This window comes from Alosa alosa, chromosome 12 (genome assembly GCF_017589495.1).
Source record: "Alosa alosa isolate M-15738 ecotype Scorff River chromosome 12, AALO_Geno_1.1, whole genome shotgun sequence".
Lineage (NCBI taxonomy): Eukaryota > Metazoa > Chordata > Actinopteri > Clupeiformes > Clupeidae > Alosa > Alosa alosa.
Genome location: NC_063200.1, coordinates 30,108,366 through 30,122,567, shown reverse-complemented (window position 1 = coordinate 30,122,567; position 14,202 = coordinate 30,108,366). Strand labels below are relative to the sequence as shown.

At 47.1% G+C, this 14,202-nt stretch overlaps 1 protein-coding gene across 1 annotated transcript in view; it reads right to left on the bottom strand.

Annotated features, from left to right (window-relative positions):
• LOC125304465 (splicing factor SWAP) overlaps positions 1 to 14,202 on the bottom strand; it is a 93,544-nt gene that overhangs the window by 46,709 nt on the left and 32,633 nt on the right. Inside the window, exons 11-12 of the mRNA XM_048258768.1 lie at positions 6,128 to 6,209; positions 5,462 to 5,731 (exon numbers count right to left, since the gene is read on the bottom strand). Of these exons, the coding sequence (XP_048114725.1) occupies positions 5,462 to 5,731; positions 6,128 to 6,209 (352 nt within the window). The remainder of the gene's footprint in view (positions 1 to 5,461; positions 5,732 to 6,127; positions 6,210 to 14,202) is intronic.

Below are 14,202 nucleotides of genomic sequence, written 5' to 3'. Positions count from 1 at the left end.
AATCATAGTTTGCAGGTAGCATAACATCTTTTTCAATTCATAGAAGGGAGAGCCCAGTCTCTCCTGTGACATTGAGGTGCTTAAATAGTTTTAATAGCCTGTTCAACTAAAAGCTTCACCCGATGCCAGTCATTGATCGCAATTTCAAATTTCGGGGAAGCTTGTTCAATCTTTTAAGTTTTAAGTGCAGTAGGCCCCTATCTTCCCCTTTGGAATTATAACTCGAGCCTATTATAAGGTCCAGTGCATTATGTCCTGGGATTCGGACATGCTCAAAAAAGAAAAGAAAACACACTTTTTTTTTATAGATGGTTATGAGGAGCAATATGAGTCTGAACTCCTTGTCATTCAGACTCAACCCTCTTGTTGCTTTGATATCTTTTTCGTTGTCGCTTGAGCGCCAGCAAGCAGGCATGTTGGGTGATTTGCAATTTAAGTGAAATTTCTACAGTAGGCCTACAACATGCAACATGCTTGTTAGGCTGGGCTACTGTCTTGTACAGGTAAATGTTCAACAATTGCTGGTGTGCAGGCTATGATCAATTAGCTAAATCATTTGTCCAGCTGTTTAAAAAAAATCGTGCTACATTTAAACATAAAAAGGTGCTTTGATATCTTTTTCGCTTGAACGCCGGGCAAGCAGGCATGCTGGGTTGCAATGAATGAGGATAATTGGTTTTATCTGCAGATTTATTTTTTGCATTATTTTGAATATGACTCGCTCCAGTCTCACTAGCACGTCTACTTTTTCGACACGCATCTAAGTTCTAACACACATCCCCTCTCGCTTTCTCTGTGTGAAGTGTGCTCGCTGTGGAGGGGCGCAGACACGACGAGGGGCATTGTGACACTGGAGCATTCAGTCTCAGAGAGAGTGGACTAAGAGAGTGGAGTCGGCCTTGAGAGGGGTACAGACTCAATTTAGCTGCCCAGGACGAGGGGTGGGGTGGTGGTGGTGGTGGTGGTGTGTGTGTGTGTGGTGGTGGTGGTGTGTGTGTGTGTGTGTGTGTGTGTGGGGGCACAGACACAGACAGATAGACAGACAGAGGAGAGGCAGAAACAGGGCACAAGAAAGTGAGCCAATGAGAGTGGGCCAATGAAAGCAGAGAGAAGTTAGAAGTGCTTGTGACAGAGGAGCAGAGATTGTGACTCTTACAGCAGGCAAGTCTGACAGAGACACAACAGCAAAGACAAGGGAGCGACAGCCAGAGAAAGAAAGAGAAAGAGAGAGAAAGAAAGAGAGAGAGAGAATGAGAGAAAGAAAAGAAAAAAGAAAGAAAGAGAGAGAGAGAGAGAGAGAGAGAGAAAGAGAACAGAAGATGGAGGATGAAAATGATGGTGTCTTCAAGTTACAAAAGACCAAGAGAGGAATATCGTCACCGTCATCCTGACTATGAATACTAAATATAGGCCTGCCTGTACCAAGCTTCAATGGGTGCAGGGAGCGAAAACAACAGATGCAAAGTCTGCAGCCCTACTACCACTCAAATCAAAGGAGAGGAGGAGGAGGAGGAGGAGGAGGCACAGACGCAGAGGCAGAGAAGGAGAGAGTCTGTGTGGAGTGAGTGAGATATGGGCAAAGAAAGTCAATATTGTTTTTCTGACAGCCACAGAGATAAAGCATTGCTGAATGGAACTGAAAATTGAGCTGGGTGGTGTGTGTGTGTGTGTGTGCGTGCATGTGTTTGAGGTGGAGGGTTTGTGTGTGTGTGTGTTCAGAAAAAGGCACGGCACAATGGGGAAAAAAACAACAAGAATAAGACAAAGAAAATGAGAGTAACGGGTGAAAAAAGAAGGCCAATATGAGGCCATCACAGTGACAGGGGGAGAAGACTGGGCTGCACCACGCCACTCTGGTTTGGGCTGATACTTGATTAGTACGCTCTGACCAGACTGTCTGTTTCCCAGACGCCACTTGCGGCCACAACAACAAACAAGCTAGCTCTGACTTTTCTCCCTCTCTGACAATGTGTCTATATTGGGGTGTGTGTGTGCATGTGCATGTGTGTGTGTGTGTGTGTGTGCGCGTGTGCCTGAGCAACAGAAACGACAGAGTAAGAAAGAGTTTCATCCCTTATTTGTTCCCTACTCTCTTTACAGTAGGCGTTAATGAGGAGGCTTACAGACATAGGCCTGTTTTTTTTTTTAAGTCACTTAAAAATCACTTCATCAACTTTACGGGTGAAAAAACAAAACGCAAAAGGGGTTGGAAACCACACACTGCTGACCTTGCTCCACGAGTGTTTTTCTCCGAGTAGACGCGCGGGTAAAACGCGGCACGAGCGCCCGGGCAGCAGCAATCCTGGGGCTTCCTAATTAAGCCCCATTCATCCTCCATGAGGGCTGCCGCCCGACTCCGCTCCTCGTGGCCCTCTCCTCCTCCTCCTCCTCCCCAAGTGTGGAGGGACCACCGCAGAGGCGGTGCTGGTGCAGCAAATTAGCCAGCCATTGTACTAATCTCCCTTCACAGGTCAGAGCGGCGGCGCCATCGTCCATGCTAAAAAACGCCAGCCCACGCTGAAACGCCAGCCCACGGGTCGGCGGCGGAATTACGCCGATGATCATCATCGCTTTTATAGTCAGCATTCAAGCGAGACCCAGGGACCTTGGACCTCTGCCTCCAGTCGCTCTTCAGCTGCAAAGATCTGTTGGAGGAGCTCGTCTCGTCACAGCCACGCACACACGCTTTTACAAACTTGCTTTAAAAAGGGCAAAAAACCTTCGAAGTGTAATTTGAAATGATTTTTCTTACGCACTGATATTAGCCCCCACTGATGTTTTGAGCTTTAATGATGCAGTATTTTCTTTTTCACCTGTGTATGTTCTTTGACTTTCTTTTACTGGCTTTAAGTCTAAATGTTAGTGTGCTGCCAATGGGCTTGTAAAAAGCACTTCAAATGCAGTAGTGCACATTGTAGTAGTAATGTAACTAAGTGATGTACGATGTCAGTAGAAACAGCAGACAGGGTATGTTTGACCTTGCAACAATAATGTGAAACATTAACTTGCCTTGAAATACCTCTACACTATGCATACAGCAGCATTATGAATACACAAGCTCAGTCATCCTGTAGCGTGGGGGCTAGGCACTCTGCTACTTGTTTGGAGAGTGGAGGCCGTCCTGGTCAGGCCTGGTGGCTGCTGCTGCCGTCCCTTTCCAGAGTCCGTCAATACAGGTTAGCATCCCTCTGGGCCCGGTCGATAGCTCTGCAACCCAACCCAGCTGGCCACCAATGCAGGCCTGAGTAGCCTCATAAGCCATGCAGTGCTTTTCTGCTCCTTGCTTTTGGACACCTCTGCCCTTTTCTGTCTACGCTCCACCCTCCACTTTCTTACATTCATCCCCTCACATTGTGCAACTCTACTCTATAGATGACTTTCTCTGTCTTTCTAACGAGCAGAGGGGTAAACAAGAGAGGAAGGCAATTGCATCAGCGTCTCTGGTCGGGTCGACTGATTACAGCTTTCGATCACCAGCAATCCCCCATCTCAGCAATCTTGAGGTAAGCTGACGTGTGTGAGAGATGGGGAGCAGTGGAGAGAGTGGAGTGTGGGAGTTGAGACATGAATTCTCTTACTATCTGCAACGTTCAGGCCGCGTTGAGTCCTCCTCTGCTATGCAGAGACAACAGGAAAACATACAGAGCAAACATCACTCCTGTCCAACGAAATATGCCAAGAACACAATGTGCACACAGAGTCAAGCGGAGACAAACCTCGAACAGATTTTGTACACAGAAACACACACAGGCTCCAGGCCATTTCCTTTCAGACACAGTCGGTGGGTTTGATTGAGTGGCAACCTTCTCCCGCTTCTGCTGCAACACTGATTGACACCCACCTAATCAACACTCCTGCTGAGCCAGCTAGCGTAGGAGGGTACCCACAACACACACGCCCCTTCAAGCTCAAAAATACATACCCCAAAAACACACACACACACACACCCTCCGAGTTCACAAATAGACACCCTAACACACAGACACACACCCACCAATACAGAGACACCAACACAAACACCGCCACACACCAACTTCTGCATCACACCTGACCTCTTTGCTAGAGAGAAAGATGGAGCACTTTCTCCGAATACAAGCTGCCATTCCCCCAAAGGCTTCCTAAATGTATGTACACACTCTCCCTGTGATCCCGCGGGCTGTTCAAACAGTTTGGCGTTTACCTCGGAATTATTCTGGCTGCTCAGCTGTGGCTGTCGCCGATCTTTCAAACCGTGCCAAGCAGACAGTGTGGTGTTGACATTTGGGCTCAGCTTTCCAAACTGCAGTTAAAAGGGACAGTCTCAGGTCTACCACATTGAGGAAAGGTCCTCAAGGGGAGGCTTATTAGGGTCTTGCCTGGGGATTTTACTCTTCTCGCCTGTTTTCTATCTTTTTCTGCGTTTTAAGACAGCTTTGTGATTCATGGGCGAAATAAAAAACTAGCTTAACAAAACGGCATTTTAATGACACCGCCATAATGGCACTATTAGCGTACAATGAGATAAGGGTCTCGGCATTACCGAGAACGATGCGACTGCTGTGTTTTTTCCGTGATGAGCTGGCTTTTAAATTTACTAAACACAGCAAATACTGTGCAAGCTTTCCGCGATGTCAGAGTGAATAGACAAAAAAGACAGGCTTTTGAGTAAAAGGACACTTGACAACCTAGCGGGCTCATTTCATTCCGCGGGTGTAGTTTAGCAGAGTTGCAGGAAAGCCCATTTCTTCACTCGTTTATTTATTTATTTTTTAACCCGACTCCCTCATGCGCTCCCTCATCCACTATTGCAAGAAATCCATAGGATGTGTGGACTTCTCCCTCATTAAGAACTTGAGCAAGTTGCACCTCAGTCGAACTCGCACGGCTGATTTCTCAACGGCGGCCTCGAAAAAGTTGATTCCCCCCCAACCCAAACCTGTGGGTTGGCACTGGAAAATTACTGGAGAACAATGAGGATGGCTGAGCCATTGTTTTATATTTATTTATATTTCTCTAGGTGACAGGTGGTCATTAAGTGTGGTTGGGGACACGGTGTGTGCCGGCGGCTTTGAACTTCTCTCGTTTCGGCAGGCGTGGGGGAGGGGGGAGGGGGGTGTGAGTGTGTGAGTGTGTGTGTGTGTGGGTTTGGGTGTGTGTGGGGGTTGAGCCTTCATCTAACTAACTTGGGACGTAGGAAAAAAAGTCATTGCTTAGAGAGCTGGCTGTGCTTTTTTTTTATTTTTTAAAAAGACTAACCTTTTCATCCTCTCCATGCACATCTCTCTAATTAAAGGCCCCCCACCACCACCCCCAAAGACACAGATCCTTTTTGCATAAGTGAATAAAAACAAAACTGCACTGTTGTCTGCAGGAGACAGCCTCTACCTATGCTGACGGTCAAGGTTTTAAATGGTCTTTGAAAGTGCTCTGCGGCGCCGTGTCTGTTGCCTGGGCTACTGCTGGACATTGAGGTCGAGCTTACCTTGCTTGGCCTCCAGCTCCTCCAGTGTGAGTGTGGGCTTCTTCTCCTCGGGTGGAGGGGCCGCAGAAGCCTCCTTGACCGCCTGGGCTGCTGTGGACACCGCCCCGGCGGAGGTCGCTCCCGCCGCTGTCGCCGACACTCCGCCCTCCAGCTCCCCCTCGGCGGCGCGCTCCTCGTCCGAGTCGTCGTCCAGGCGCACGCGGTTCTTCTCCAGCGGCAGCATGTCGTTCTCCTTGGCCTTGATGGCGAACGAGATGGGGGCAAAGGATGCTGGGAGAAGGCAAGGCAAAGGAGACACGACGAGGGAGAATTATTGACAATGAGTAAACATCACTTGGGGCTTCATTTTATTAAATATGTTTGCCTCCTCCGGCATGGCACAGGAAGCGCTTGACACAGCCCTTCATTACGCCCTCAGAAACAAACATCACTCCGAGAGATAAACTCCAGCGATCACACTGAGAGGCAGCAGAAAGGGTGACAAGTGGCAGCTAGGCATCATCTGCACTGTACATAAAATGACCCATCGGGGGCAGCAACCAATCCCCACCCACACGCGTCAAAGAGCAGGAGGAGGGAACAGGTGGGACAGCTTAGTGAGGAGGGAAGGGGGTACATGCGGGTGGTGTCACAGACCCCAAGGGCAGCATCTCCAACGGTGCTTACCTTTAATTAGTTTGCCATCATCAGGGGGCTTATCTGATGAGCCGTTAGCCGAGCCATCCGTGTCCTCCGCCCCTGGCCCAACCTGACAGACAGACAGACAGACAGACAGACAGACAGACAGACAGACAGACAGACAGACAGACAGACAGAGAGAGAGAGAGAGAGAGAGAGAGAGAGAGAGAGAGAGAGAGAGAGAGAGAGAGAGAGAGAGAGAGAGAGAGAGAGAGAGAGAGAGAGAGAGAGAGAGAGAGAGAGAGAGAGAGAGAGAGAGAGAGACACATGAGAGGTTGTTCTGGCTGGAGACCTGGATTCAACTACAACAATAGGAAGGAATATTACTAAGAAAATAACCCCCCAAAAAAACACTTCAACCACTTCAGCTTTAGACAAATACAAGTCCTTCTCTACGCTGCATCCTCTCTCTGACACACACACTCTCATGTCTGAGACAGATCTGGAGTGGCACTGAAATGATCTTAAGTGCCTCCGTGACCTTTGTTACCACTCCAAGTTCAGCAGGAAGCGTAGAGTGGGAAGAAAAGATGGTATGTCCATAACACATTCATAGCAGCTTTCATAAACTGCACATAAAGTATTCATGACTGTTTCATGAGACATGATTCAACATTCATACCAAACCTTTCATGAATGTGGAAAACAGAATGACGACAACTTGTCAAAATAAAAGTCCAACATCGTATTTGTGTAACCTGGATACCATTAATTGAATCTCTCCAGCCTTTGTAAATATTTCATGAATATCTAATGAAGTCTACATCGAATGTCACTTTACTATACAAGTTGTTAAGTATTCGTAATCACTGAGTTTAACACTGGGAGGTAAACTAGCCTACATTCAGCTGACCCGTATTTGTGTATCCTGGAACGGTTGGACATTCCCAGTAGCAAAAGATAAGAAATCAACTGCAAAGGTTACATCATAAAACAAATACATTTTTATGAAACAAAAATTATTTGATTGACCATGTTCTGTCTTTTTGGCATTGGAGTAGCCCATTGACTCAGATGTGATGTGATCAGGTAAGAGGTTTGGACCAAAAACGGCAATGCTGCTTTGCGACTTTGACAAGTTCTCGTCGTTCTGTCTTCCACATTCATGATGGGTTTGGTATGAATGTTGATATGAATGTTGAGTCATGTCTCATGAAACAGTCATGAATGCTTTATGTGCAGTTTATGACAGCTGCTATGAATGTGTTATCAACTCACCCGTCAAGTAAAGTGTTACCGAAAAGATAGATGAGAGTGAAAGTCAGTTGAGTCTAGCAGATAAAACAGAACAGCAAGGAAACACAGATGCCCGCTTGAACATCCCATCATGTTTTCAACTGTAGTCTTGACAACGGGACCCCTTGTCTGAAGTGTGATGTCCCCACACCACCATTTCAATCAGTAGGAGCAACTTCAAGCCTGGACTTGACTGGACTAAACTACATGATTTGTGAGGGCAGCTGGCCCCACTGGCACAGGGCATGTCTTACCCTCTCCCTCACCTTTGCTGTTTGGCTGTGCCCGTATACATGCCCCTCTCTCCCATCCCTTTCTCTCTTTCTCCTTCTCTTTCCTTTTGTCTCTCGCCCTTTTCTGACTCACAGGTCCCTTTACAAGGCTCATTTGAGCCGTACTGCAAGGCGCCATCATTCATCTATCTAGGACGTGGATGAGGGGAGAAATCACCGGAATGTTCTGGCGCCCGACTCTTGGCACGCTTGCTCTGAGAAAAGAGGGGAGAGGGGGTTGGGGGCATCGGCATGGCGAGGTAGTGCTATCCATCGCGTCGCCCTGACAGTGAGCGCAAGCCTCGAGGGGCCCATCAAGCCGCCCGTGCGACCATGGCATCTCGTCAGCTGCTTCCTCTGTGATGGACCCACCCAGCGGTCTCGGCTGCCAGTCTGTCCCCGGGGGCTCCAGGCTAACTGCAGCCAGCCATGCACCTGACTCTGGCACAGTGCACTCAGGTTTTGGTGAGTTTGGGAACACACAATCAGTCTCAGTCACACACATACACACACATGCACGCACGCACGCACGCACAGACACAGACACACAGACACATTCGCATACAGACACAGACTCTCACTCCCTCTAAGGCTGGATTCTGTCATCTCTGTTCCTTCGTTTCTGTTCCAAAATGAAGGAGCACGGCAAACAAGTTGCTTATGTTGTACTTATTTTGAAGGCTTCAACAGACGCCTTCAAGATTCCTTGCAAGAGAATGAGGTAAAAAAGAAAGCGAGAAAGATGCAAAGTGCACTGTCTAACAATGCAGCAAGGACTGAAGAAACGTAGAGGAGGATGTATTAAATTGGGACAACTAAAATGACTCAGAAAACAGAGTAAGAAATTAACTTTTCTTATCGAAGGGAAAAAAGCTTCCTGAATTTAATTGACAAGAGCCCTTTTGCCCCGTAATAGTTTGTTCTTTTTGACAGAACATAAAGTGCACAGCACATTATAAAAGTATCCAGTTGTCGGCAAACATTTTAATTAATCCACTGATTAGCCTAGGCGGAGAGAATTTAGATTTATGAATCACATATTACAGATAAAAGAAGATTAATTCAAGGGTGATCTTTTTTTCCCCATTCTGAGGGCATTTTTGTAAATTTGCAGCAGCATTTTTTGCTAAAAGCTTTAAACGATATCTAACTGATTAAGGGAGAAAAAAGAGAGGGGGGGTGGATACGGCAGAGTGAAACTGAAAACTGAGAAAGAAAGCAGGGCAGACAGAGTGGCTGAGGGAGACTAGAAAGAAATCGATTAAAAACATATATAAATGGTGGCTGCAACATTTCTGGTGGCTGGCTGGTGTTTTTCAATATTTTACACTTCTGTCAGGTTCCGGTGACTGCGAAGAGGGCTGGGGTGAGCTAGAGGGAGGAATGGGGGGTGTAGTGTGGTAGGGTTGGGACACCAGCAGCCTCTATGCGCTGAGCTCTTCAGAGAGGAGACACAGACCTACAGATTACACCTGCACGCGCGGTCAGTCCGCAAAATGAGACAGTAGCTCCAGGGGACTGATGAGGGAAATGATTACACTTTTTTTTCCCTCTCACACACCCACACACACACACACTCTCTCTCTCTCTCTCTCTCTCTAACAGAGGAGCCGATGTGCTACCTGCTGTGTAAAATGAGGGGTGGGCTTTTCCAGACAAGAGGGGATGTTGGACTTTAACCCATTTTGTCTCTTGGCAGTTGTAATGAGGCCTGTGTCGTGCTTTGGTTAATGTTTTAGTTGCTCTGAGGACAACTGTGCATGTGTGTGCATGTGAATGTGTGCGTCTGTAGTAGTTTTACAAAATCACACAATAACAGACACAGGCTACAAACACACACATTCACACACAGAGGCCTGTCTGTTCTCTACATGCCCTTGATAGCCCTTGAAGTGCCCTTTAATGCCAGATCAGGTTTAGGTAACGACATCTTTACTGCTCTTGCTGCATTATGCTTATGTGGTCCACTCCGTATTAAAGGCAGCTTATCCTATGCAAAGGCATTCCTCACACCACACAGCACAGCCCACATATGCACACAGCTACAGGATGCTACACGATTGGTGGAGAAGGACATCATGGGTAGGGAAGAGCCACACAGCCCAAGCATGAAATTGACAATGGACCATTTTCATTACAATCAGGAACACAGGAAGCCGTATATATACACAAACACACACACACACAAATTATATTGGGCGCTCGACTGAAGAGGGACTGCACAGAAATGGAGTGTGCACATGAGGCGAGTACACACAAAAGAAAACTCATAGGCTGGGGAGAAAAAGGACACATACATCCATGGAAAATGTCAAGAAATTATGTGCTGCGTGTGAATGTATGTCCTAGCACACACATACCCTATTCAAATGGAAATGTGGTGTGTGTGTGTGTGTGTGTCTTTGTAACGAGAGTGACAGTGTATGTGAGTAATTTGTGCAGAAGATTAAGCACAGAGCTGTGTTTTCACATCATTAGCTTCTTCATTACACCCCATCATATGGCATCCAGGATGCTTCATAAGCACACACACACACACACACACACCCACCCACCCACCCACGCACGCCTCTGCACACACAAAAAAAAAAAAAACACGCATTATCTTCACAAAACAAAAATACCATCTTCCTCACATACCATCCCTCTCTCTCTCCCTGTGTCTCATCCACATGCAGAGATGGAAGCTCGTGCAGGTGCGCTGCGTTCTCCTTGGCCCTTCTGCACAGATGGCAGCGTAAGCACATCCATTTCCATTTGGGGCGCATCACCTCCAGGCTTGACTCAAGGGCGAGAGCACCGGCAGCAGCCACTGGCGGCGGTGGTGATGGCTTCTCGTTCCAGACTTGGCCCACGTACAGTATGCGTTCGGCAGCTGCTGGTGATGTCGGTGGCCGAGGAATGTCGAACTCGAAAAAAACGTGAGGAACCGGGGTGGGGTAGAGGTTAAGATCCAAAAAGAAACATTACAAGGGTGATGAAGTCCACAAGACCCGACAAGAGCAGAGATGTGATCTCTGTTGCCATCTGTGCAGGGGTGATGTCAGCTCGTAGTGAAAGAAAGCCAAGCCACAGCTCTTAACGGCTTAGACACCTCCCAGCTCCATTGTGGCTTCACTGGAATTATTTTGACAGGGGTCAGTCAGGAACAGCCTCTCAGGGAAGCAGGTAAGAGGCTGCTACCCAGCAGTGGTAAACCCCTTTTTACTGCTGGAAGTAAGAGCTCAGTCTGTTCAAAGTGTAACAGCACTGATGTGCTCTCACAAAGGCCTGCGATTATCCCTGTACGGAGTCTAACTACATCCCTATACCGCGTGCTATGAGGCATCATGAGATCATGTGATGCCATTCAGTGCCACCCTGAAGTAAAGTCATGAAAAGAAGTGTGATGCTGCACATTGCAAGACTACATGCAGGTAGAGGGCTTACTTGCCATAGTTGTCACTCAATGCATTTACACGCGAGGTATTGAGGATTTGTCTTTTACTGCAAAATAACATCAGAGGTACAAGACAAGCAGATTGGGCAGAAACACAGAAAGAAAAAAAGTGCAATAAAAGCTACACTTTAGGGCTGAGAGATCAAGTAACATGCAAATAACAAGGGAGTTCAGCACTAATTTATTCTTAACCAGCCATTAAATATTCAATATTTCAAAAGGCATGTTTAACCATGTTTTAGCATGTGGTCAAATGCGGTCTCGCAGAAATGCAGAAAAAGGAAAAAAAGGCCCGATGATGCTCCAAGCATTGTGATGTACTGTATTTGTTTGAACATAATGTATGACCCATCACACTGTTCAAATGAGTTGAGGTTATTTATGACATTACTTTGGAACAGGCTGCTGGCTTTGGCGATACGAATGTGAAAATTCATGCTTACGCGGTACTTTTGGGGTGAAAAATAAATTAGAGGGGGGGGGGGGGGGAGGGAGAGCGGTCAGTGGAAGGAAAGAGAGAGGAGGAGGGGGAGCGTTAGACGGCAAGAGGCAAGGTTGAGTGAGTGAGGGAGTGAGTGCACTCTAGTCAAAGATCCAGAGCTGCTGGGCTTGATTGGCTATTCCAGGCATGTTGTTTAAACTAATAATGGTGAATGAGTAGATGTGGGCCCTGTGGTCTTAGGGGCCGTCCACATGACAAGGGGCGGAAATGGAGTTTGCAAATGGACAAGTTGTTTGTGTCTTGGCCTTCTATCAACACAACAGCAGTATTTTTGGGGGCCAGAAAATGCAAACAAGTTTTAGAATGCAGTGTTTCCCACAGAATTGGATTCAATTTGTGGTGGTAGCTGACTTGGACAATGGGGGGGGGGGGGGGGGGTTTAAGATCGTTTTGGTAGTGTATAGGTCTAATTCAGTGCCTGTCTCTTTAAGACGAGTAACACAGTTAAAAGGCTGCTGATGTGTGGATGCAATTCATAACGTTTTCTACATGGTTAAAATAAAGGTTTGTACTTCTCCTTGGGACAAGCACTTTTGAATTTTGGAAAACACTTCCATTTACATCGGGATTTTGTAAACATTCAGTGTCAAGAGTCAATAAAATGAGCCCTTCAACGAAATTGACAAGCAGCTGTAAGTAGGCTACGCATGCTAAATTCGACATCCAAACAGTATTCTAACGTTAGCTTTGAGATATTGCTTGATTGCATAACTTAACTTAGTTTAGTCTCTTCAATGTAGCCTACTATGTTGTGATAAGACCTTAGCAGAGTTAACTTAAATGCAGCAGTTTTGAACAAATTTGCGCAGCATGGTCACGATGCTAAGCGGATTTAATAGCAATTTAGCCAGACGTCTTCTATGCAGTGCTTCTATGTGGCAACAACAATCCTTCAACAATCGTGAATATTTTGTTAAATGCACATGCAGAGGAGGGGCAGCGGGCTACGAGAGAGGGCGGGGCAAGGAAAAGCTGCGTGCGTAAAAAGCTCAGCTCAATGGCAACGCAAGGATTTGATCTTATATTTAATTTAAATTAAATTAAACATAGAATATTAATCTGTGGCGGTCGATTTTGATTTCATGCCGCCCCGCCACAGATTAGTAGGTTAGTAGTATTAACTTGTAGGAGGTTTTTAAGAAATGGATAACGTTTTCAGTAGTTTTTGGCCAATCCATGTAAATAAGGTTGCGCGCTCTCATAACGGTGGAATATGGATGCTAAAAGTCCTTGAAAGGGAACAAAACCTTTCAAAACATTCCATTGTTGTGTAGACACAAAGCCCCATTACAATGTACAGCGTGCGAGAGAGAGAGAGAGAGAGAGAGAGAGAGAGAGAGAGAGAGAGAAGCTTCTTTCAGAGCAGGAGCCACAGCTGCAGCTCCGCCATGCACCACTCAAAGCCCAGCCCAGCGCTAACACCAGGCGGCGGCCCACAATGACTTTAAAAAGGGATGTGAAGAGAAGAGCAGAGACGTGAAGAGAAGAGCAGAGACGTGAACAGAAAACAGACACTGAGCTAGAGAGGGGAGAGAGAGAGAGAGAGAGAGAGCATAAGAGAGGAAGCAACAGGTGGTATATTGAGGAGTGTGGGAAGGACAGAGGACAGAGAGAGAGCGAGAGTGAGAGAGAGAAAGAGGGAGAGAGCGAGAGTGTGTGTGGGAGGAGGGGTGTTATGGAGTACCTGGAGTTGAGTAAGGACAGGGGAAAGGGGAAAAGAGGACAGAGAAAATAGAGGGCACAAAACAGCAGTTAATAGCAGCAGAGCAGAGTGGACAAGAGGGGGGGGGTTAAAGGATTGCAGAAGAGACGGAGAGTGCAGCGGAGAGGAGGAAGGTGAGCAGGGGCAAACGGTGCAACTTTAAAATCGGTCAACGGAAGAGGAAGAGGAAAAAGAAAAAAGTACAAAGTTACGTAACGTCAAAATGTCCACTCTATAGGTGTCCGCTCGGCAGCGAAGGCGCATTTGGCAGCCCAAAACTACACAGGCGTGTCCATTTATTTATAACATGACACGGGCAGTCAGAGCTGGGCCAACAGCTCATTAAGAAGGCCCAAATCAGAGCAACCGAAAAGGGGACCGTGACGGCATGATTGGCGCTGGACACGCTAATTGTGCAGCTTGGGGAGCTTGTGGTTTCTGTGCTTGAGAGAGAGAGAGAGAGGGAGAGAGAGAGAGAGAGAGAGAGAGAGAGAGAGAGAGAGAGAGAGAGAGAGAGAGAGAGAGAGAGGGGAGAGGGAGGTGGCAGGGAGAGGGGAGGGAGAGGGAGAGGGAGTGGAGATGGTTCCTGAAAGAGGGAGATATCCAGCCAGTGCTGGTGGGGGGTAGTGGTGGTGATGGTTCCTGAAACCCTGATATCCAGCCAGACGAGCACCAGGCTGCCAGCAGGACCCTCCTAGCCAGACAAGGAAGCCAACAGGACAGAGATGGACAGACAGGAAGTGAGCGGGATGAAAATAAAGAAAGGAGTAGGAAGAATAGAGAAGAGGTCCCTCTTTTTGCAGGAGTGTGTGTGTGTGTGTGTGTGTGTGTGGGGTGATGGAGATCAAGTGAAGGACAATGTGATAAATGAATCATCACAGAAGACACAAAGCCCATGGCTGAATGCCAGTG